Source organism: Propithecus coquereli, unplaced genomic scaffold (genome assembly GCF_000956105.1).
Source record: "Propithecus coquereli isolate 6110/MARCELLA unplaced genomic scaffold, Pcoq_1.0 Scaffold438, whole genome shotgun sequence".
NCBI lineage: Eukaryota > Metazoa > Chordata > Mammalia > Primates > Indriidae > Propithecus > Propithecus coquereli.
The window spans coordinates 350,374-358,264 of NW_012150152.1; the positions used below are offsets into that span (position 1 = coordinate 350,374).

Below are 7,891 nucleotides of genomic sequence, written 5' to 3' on the forward strand. Positions count from 1 at the left end.
AGAGAAAAAGAAAAAAAAGGGCTGCTGAGGACAGGGAGACACATTCTCCCTGACTCTGATGGGGACATTGAAAGATGGTAGACTTGATGGAGCAGACAGGTAAGTGTATTCCTTCTAGATGGTTTATAAGTGCAGTTGAGGACAGTTCAAAACTGATGGAAGCAGATAGGTAAGAAAATAATTTAACCTTATACAAAAATGTGATTGTCAAGGAGTTTAGGGTCTCTCAGATAGAAGGTAAAAGATGAAAATAATAGGGAAGCTGAATATTGTACTCAGCTCAGGGGCCAATTAAAGGTTTGACCTACAGAACTTACATTAGAAAAAATTAGTTCAGTAAAGAACAGCAGAGAGAATGATCAAGGAGAAAATAGTGACAAAATACTTGAGAAATATTTTCTTACCTTAAAAAAATTTTTTGTTGTTCTGGGTTAGCTTCCTGAAAAGAAACTGGAACCTCACTGGCCATTTGCTTTTCAGAACTAGAAATAAGCAAACCAGTTCTAAGAGGAAAAACATACCATGATTCTTTAATGAATGGCTCTGGAAAAGGAAAGAATAAAAGTTGACAGTTGTCTGGGAAAAATGTACGATTAATAAAGAGTGAAAATTATTAAAGATAGCATGCTTAAGTTGTAACACGAAAGGAAATCATAGGCTGAGCATGGTGGCTCATGCCTGTAATCCCAGTACTTTAGGGAGGCCAAGATGGGAGGATCGTTTGATGTCAGGAGTGAGACCAGCCTGGGCAACATAGCAAGACCCCATCTCTACCAAAAAACAAAATTAGCTGGGTGTGGTGGTGTGTGCCTGTAGTCTCAGCTACTCAGGAGGTTGAGGCAGGAGGATTGCCCTGGGCAACAGAGTGAAACCCTGTCTCCAAGAAAAAAAAACCCAGAAATGACAAATGATTACAGAAGGAAAAACAGCATAGAAAACAATGTTACTTTAACTGAAATCCAGACACATTTCCAGCTGGGGATGCAACCAACAGAAAGGAATTTCCAGGCATAAAACAGAAGGGACCATGTGCAAGTGGAAGACCCCACAAGATTCAGAGTTCCATTAAACAGAGTGAAGGCACTTCACAAGGATAAGGATTTAAATGATGGACCCAAAAGTCAAGTGGTTAAGAGAGCAATTTAAGACATGACTGCTTCCCCTAGACAGGGGCTGAGTGGGTAGAACACGAAAATATACACAGTGACTATTAACCACTGCTAGATACAGGCTGAACAGCCTCAAGAGACAAAAGACAGGTGGTGGGATTTGTTGTTAATCAAGAGACAGGAGAGTTCCAGAACTAGCGCGACTAGTGGAGATGCTGGGCCATCTTACCTGGGTAGTCACAGCCTTCAGCGCCCACACAGTCAATGAAGCCTGGTGCCCCATTTGATCTCAGCCTCGTCACTGCCCTGGAGAGACCCTGACACTGACTGCCTGTCCCCAACAGCTTGCCAAGTCCTTGCCGTTGACTTCATGCCCTGAGCAATTCTCTGGGCTCCCTACCCGACCCATTCAGGCCTCTGCTCAAATGTCACTCCCACAAATAGAGACTCCCTCACTATCCCTGCCAAAAATAGCTCCACCTCCACTCCAGCCCTTCTACCTGGCTCATAGTTTTCATGGTTCTTACCTTGCTGCCCAACCTCTCACTACACACTTATCGTTTGTCTCCTTCACTTAAAACACAAGCTTTAAGTGTTTTAGTCTTCACTGATCCCCAGCACCTAGAACAGGGCTTGGCACCCGACACGGGCTGAATAAGTTATCTGCTGAATGACTGAAAGAAAAAAAACCTCACCAAAACAATAATGACATATTGTCTTGGCATGCAACCTGGCAATCATTGAGCCTGGGTTTGGGCCCAGTTTTGTTAATAACTTGCTGTGTCACCTTGGGCAAATCACTTCACCTCTCTGGGCCCATACTGCCTCACTTCTGAAACAAGGAAGTTGATCAAGTAAGGGCTAAAGTTGCCTTCCAACTTTTCATAGTCTGCAAAACAAAGATCTGCTCTCCTCCTGAAGGCAACTTATTAGCCAAAGGTGGGCTTGGATTTACCTCAGATCAATGAGTTTTTAAAAATCTGAGTTGATTCTCTTCAAGAACTCTCTCCTTTAAGCAGAACAGAACTGGGTAAATGGCAAAAAGAAGCAGGGGTCCCACAGGAGCAGAGTTGCTGTGAGAAGAAACGACTCCACAGCCAGAAAGTTTAACAGGAAGAATGACAGTCACTCTCCCCCATTGTTTTTTGCACCAAGATGTCACAAGTCAGACTGAGGGGGAGGGATGGACTAGTGGAAGGAAGACAAGTCACAAGTGGACAGAGGGAAAGCAGGAGCTGCGAGGTCACCTCTTACTGAGCAATTGGTCCTAGAATCCAGACCCCTTGTTTTGCCTCTTCGCAGAAACTCAAATGACCAATTCCAGGCTCTGGGCCTCCTCACATGACCTCAAATGTCTAATTCCAGACTCTGGGTCTTGGCTTCCCACCTATGACACTGGGCATTACAGATGGCACGAAACCTTCCAGACACCCCGAGTACCAGACTTACCGGCCCAAGGAGGGGAACGCCCTCCTAGGTTTCCTGAGAGACCAGACTTCAGACTCCCGGGGATGCCTGGACTTTCACCTCAACTCTCCCATACCCCAAGTCACATTAGGTGTGGGCATTCGAGCCAATGCTCCTCAGCAACCGATCTGGGGGTGTCCCCACCGCCACCGTCAGGTGGGATCCTCCTAAAATCCTGACGATTTGGGGACTCTGTTGCTCCTGAGAAGAGACAACTCTCAGAGTACGGTGAGGTGGGGTTCTGGAGCCCTGTCTGTCACCAGAAACGGGAAATAAGGTGGAGGGCAAGGCCCTCCGGCACTCTGACAGGCTGGTGGCTTCGGGGTCCAGCGGAGGCGGACGAGGGTCCTACTGCTCTTACAGAAATCGCACCCCCAGGTTCCCGAGATGCGGCGCCGCCCGCCGGGTCGCGGCCCGTCAGCCCAAGCCTTGCTAGGAGCCCACGCCTCCTCCCTCGCGGCCCAGCCCGCGCTCACCGCCTTCTCCAGATGGCTGCGCGCCTGCTCGCTGTTCTTGGTGTGGTGGTAGAGCACAGAGCCCAGCTGCAGGTGCGTGCGGGCCTCGATGCGCTGAGGCGGCTTGAAGGGGAACACGGCCTGCAGGCAGTGCACACACAGACGGATCTTGGGCGGACTGGAAGTGCGGAAGTGCTCGGCGAAGCCCAGAAGAGCCAGGTACCACGACTCGGCCGCCTCGGCCTGCGCTGCCTGGGCCGCAGCCGCCTGGGCCGCTGCAGCCGCCTGAGCCGCCATTATGGCCTCCACAACAACAAGTAGCCACCACAGGGAGGCGGAAGCAAGCGCCCGGGGCGGGGCAGGGCGCGTCCCCAGCTCTCGCGAGAGCTGCTGCACAGAGCATCCTGGACCGTGTAGTTAGCATTTGGGGTGGCCGCCGCTCTGGGAAGATGTGAGGAAGGGCGACGCCCTTGGATCATTGGAACTGAGATTTAGACATCGCCGAATAGATTGAGGCTTGCGTTCCTGGAAGGACGAGCTTAGGCGTCCACAGAATTGCAGGGCGTGGTTGGCCAACACGGACTACATCTCCCATCGGGCCATGCGCACTATAACAGGCTCCCTTAGGTGGCGCCGGAGCATTGTGGGATTGAATGAGTCTCAAGATGGACAACCGAGATGTTGCAGGTAACAGCCACCGCCAACCCTCAAGCGCCCGCCTGGGTGTTTGGGGCTGCGTGTCGCCGCTTCGCCCGCCCGTCGGTCCTGCTCCGACCCGCGGATCCCTGGCCTTAGCCCCTGGGCAGCCCAAAGCGGCGGCTTCTGTACCTCCCCATCTCCCCAGAAGCTGGCCGCCCCCGCCTCATTTGCTAAGGACGCACCGTTTTCGTGAAAGTCGCCACCCGGCTCGGCCTTGCGCCCCCTTTCTGAAATGGCTGCCTTCAGGGCTGCTCCATGCTCCTCTCCCCAACACAGTGGCAACCTTGGGCTGTCCTGCACCCCTCTCTTTGTAGCAGGTGCAGTCTGGCCTGTGTCCCGCTTTCTGGAAAGCTGCTTTTCCGAAGTGCTCTGAGGCTCTCTTTATACACTTTCCCGCGTCTTTTACCCCCCTTTCCCACAAGCATTGCACTTCCCATTCCCCCAGAATAGGATGCATTCATCCATTCATCAGATACTTAGGATGTGCTCACTGTGTGCCAGGCACCCTGCTGGGCTCAGGGGATGCAGCAGTGACCAAAACTGGGCCCTGCCTTCCTGAAGGTTAATTTTTGCGGGGATGTCGGTGCACCAAAGAGCAAATATTTACAAAGTGTGAGTCGTGATGATGTGAGGCAGTGGGTGGAGACTGCAGATATTGGATGATCAGGGGAGATCTTTTCAAGCAGGGGACATTTGAAATGAGAAGATGCCAGCTGTGGGAAGGCCTGAAGGGCAGAGCCTTTCACATAGAGTGTGGACAGCAAGTGCAAGGGCCCTGGGTTGGGATAGGCTTGTCCTTTCAAAGAATGCCAAGAGTGAAGCAGACGTGGGAGGGGAGCCATCTCTGACAGGCCCTTGAAAAATCAACTTTCAGAATTTGGATTTTTTTCTGAATTTCATGGGGAACCTGTGAGTTCTCCATCTCGAATGCTACCACCCTAGTCTGAAGAAGACATCATTGTTGCTTGGAGCCAGCGAGCCTCCTTGGTCTCCTTGATGCCTGTGTACTCTCTGGGCAGAATGATCACCTGGTAGCCAGTATGATCTTAAAAAGACCCACTGGATCTTGTCATTCCACCGTTTAATATTCCCCAATCAGTTGCCAAAGCCCTTAAAGTAAAACCTAGACTGCCTCACCTCTGCTCCACCTCTGAGTGGAGCAGTCCACTCAGGCCATGCTGTGCCCTTGCTAATCCTTAGACGTACCGGCCTTCTTCCTGCCTTGGCCTTTGTGTCTGCTCCTTCCTATGCCAAGATCATTCCCCATTTGGTTTATTCATGATGCTGGCTGCTTATCCTCTGGTTCCAGCTTAAATGTCCCCTCTTGTGTTCATTTTCTGGCTGCCCTACCGGTATTGGCACTCTAATTTATTACTCTTTCTGACCCTTTTTGATTTCTAGCAGAGCTTTTGTCACATTTTGCAGTTATTTTTTTGTTACGGGTCTACTGTCTCCCAGCCAGAGGTGAGTCCCATTTGGGCAGAGGCCTGGACTCTCTTATTTAGCACCTAGTACATCTCCTAGGCCATAGCAGGCATTCTGTGTTTTCTGAATAAATAACAAAATGGACATATGAATCAATCTGAATGTCGGTTGCTCTCTGGCTTGCCACATCCTCTTGGGGTGTTTGTGGAGTAAAGATGATTTCTTTTTTTCTTTTAGAGCTTCTCCCAGCAGTAGAAGGGGACCGGAGTGGGTTGCCCAAAAGATGATTTCTGATGTGCTTCTTTTCCCTTCCCAGGGAAGGCTAACCGGTGGTTTGGGGTTGCTCCCCCCAAATCTGGAAAAATGAACATGAACATCCTTCACCAGGAAGAACTCATAGCTCAGAAGAAACGGGAAATTGAAGCCAAAATGGAGCAGAAAGCCAAGCAGAATCAGGTGGCCAGCCCTCAGCCCCCGCATCCTGGCAAGTAAGTGCCTCCTGGGGCCTGGGTTGGGGTATTAGCAGGTCACCAGCAGAGAGTTTTGCTTGTGAGAGCAGTTGGTGTGTGCTTGTTCCCGGCCACAGCCTAATGATCCAGGGCATGACAAAGGTGCCCTCAGGAGGCTCAGTGTGGCAGGAGAGAAATGAGGGGTGTGTGGGAGCCAAGAGGACGGCCTGCCAACTTGTTCACTCGGCAGCTATTTACTGCCAGCCAGCTGTGGGGCAGGGGTAGAAGTATAGCAGAGTAAAAACCCAGATTCTGTCTCTGCCCTTATGAGGCTCACAGTCTACTAGCAAAGGGGTGCCACTCCCACCCCAGCACTGCTGGAGGATAACATGAGGCAGTATGTTCCCAGGCACAGTGGCCACCATAAGGTCACAGAGAGGCTTTGCATCCTGAAGCCCAGGTAGAGCTGGCCTATTGAGGAAGCAGGGACAGGCCTGCCTGACAGAGGGCAGGAAGAGAGAGCCCCTGTGTGTTGGGGCAGCCTGAGCCGCTGTTACAAAGGGGCTGTCCTGAAGCGAGACAGGAGGTAGCTCAGGCAGGGTTTCCACTTGCCAGTCCTGAGAAATACTGACGGCAGCAAAGATTTGAGCAGAGGGTGGTAGCATGACTGGGGTAACAAGATCCGAGTATTTTAGGCAGGAAGTTGACAGTCAGAGAGGCAGACTTCCTCTGGGGTCTCAAGTATGAACATATTAATGGTCTCCAAAGCTCTGTCGCAGCTCCTGCGTTTTCTAAGAGTCTGTGGCTTCTCCTTGAGGGCAGGACTTAGCCCTTATTCCTGATGAATTCAGGGCCCGGCACAGGGCGTGACACCTCCAAGGTGCTTAGGAATGTGGGGCCTGGGTGTTGAGTGTCTGCTCATGGGCTTGTGAGAGGACTTGCAGAGAACCTTCAAGTCACCTGAAGACAATCATTTGGCTGTCTTCCCTTCCCATATCTTAGCCTTGTTTCATGACGTTCTGATGAATTTTATATCCTGCTTTTTTTTTTTTTTAAATATAATAAAGAGGAGGTCTCACTCTTGCTCAGGCTGGTCTCGAACTCCTGAGCTCAAGTGATCCTCTCTCCTTGGGCTCCCAGAATGCTAGGATTACAAGTGTGAGCCACTGCACCTGGCCCATATCCTGCTTTTAACCCCACTTTTTAAAAAATTGTTTAAAAAAAAAATTGTGGTAAAAACATGTAACATAAAATTTACCATCTTAACCATTTTTAAGTTTACAGTTCAGTGGTAGTAAATGCATTTGTAATGTGCAGCCATCACCACCATCCATTTCCAGAACTCTTTTTCATCTTGTAAAACTGAAACTCTGTACCCATTAAACACTAACTTGCCATTCCCCTCTCCCCCCACTCCCTGGCACACACCATTCTACTTTCTGTCTCTAATTTTGACAACTCATAAGTGGAATCCTACAGTATTTGTCTTTCTGTGACTGGCTTATTTTACTTAGCTAATATCCTGAAGGTTCATCCATGTTGAAACATGTATCAGAAATTCTTTGGTGTTTAAAGTTGAGTAACATTCCATTGGCTGGATAGACCATATTTTGCTTATCCATTCATCTGTGGGTGGACACTGGTTGCTGCCATGTTTTAGCTATTGTCAATAATGCTACTGCCCACCCCACTATTTATTTATTTGTTTATTTATTTATTTATGAATGAATGAATGAATAAATGAGATGGGGGTCTCTGTAACCCAGGCTGCAGTGCAGTGGCTTGATCATAGCTCACTGCAACCTCAAACTCCTAGGCTCAAGTGATTCCTCTGCCTTAGGCTTCCAAGTAGCTAGGACTACAGGCACGTGCCATGACACCCAGCTAGTTTTTTCTTATTTTTTGTAGAGTTGGGGTCTTGCTATATTGCCCAGGCTGGCCCCCAGCTCCTGGCCTCAATAATCCTCCCACCTCATCCTTCCAAAGTGCTGGGATTACAGGCAAAAGCCACTGCAACTGGCCTTGTTACCAGTGGTTTTCTCAAGTGGGGGTCATTTGTTGCCTCTCTGTAGCCTGACTGTGTTTTCCTGTCTTTCCTTGTCCCTACCTCCTTCCTGTCCCTCCTGAGGAAGGTGCACATGATGTTGAGGACAGGCCCCAGGCCGGGGACTGAGGGGTCCCCAGACGGCCCTGCTTTTTAACATCAAGTCTGTTTTATCAGCAGAATCTTCTTTTTTGTTTAAAATAACTTATACTGCTTTTTTTTTTTTTAAATATAATAAAGAGG

The 7,891-nt window shown here is 49.6% G+C and overlaps 2 protein-coding genes across 8 annotated transcripts in view; one reads left to right on the forward strand and one right to left on the reverse strand.

Annotated features, from left to right (window-relative positions):
• The window catches only part of MAU2 (MAU2 sister chromatid cohesion factor), a 28,519-nt gene extending 25,143 nt beyond the window's left edge, over nucleotides 1-3,376 (reverse strand). For all 6 annotated transcript variants that reach the window (XM_012654048.1, XM_012654050.1, XM_012654047.1 and 3 more), the window contains exon 1: nucleotides 3,053-3,376. In XM_012654048.1, the coding sequence (XP_012509502.1) occupies nucleotides 3,053-3,328 (276 nt within the window). In that variant the 5' untranslated portion in view covers nucleotides 3,329-3,376. The remainder of the gene's footprint in view (nucleotides 1-3,052) is intronic.
• A 291-nt stretch (nucleotides 3,377-3,667) lies between these two features.
• SUGP1 (SURP and G patch domain containing 1) overlaps nucleotides 3,668-7,891 on the forward strand; it is a 31,210-nt gene continuing 26,986 nt past the window's right edge. For both annotated transcript variants that reach the window (XM_012654053.1, XM_012654054.1), the window contains exons 1-2: nucleotides 3,668-3,718; nucleotides 5,472-5,643. In XM_012654053.1, the coding sequence (XP_012509507.1) occupies nucleotides 3,685-3,718; nucleotides 5,472-5,643 (206 nt within the window). In that variant the 5' untranslated portion in view covers nucleotides 3,668-3,684. The remainder of the gene's footprint in view (nucleotides 3,719-5,471; nucleotides 5,644-7,891) is intronic.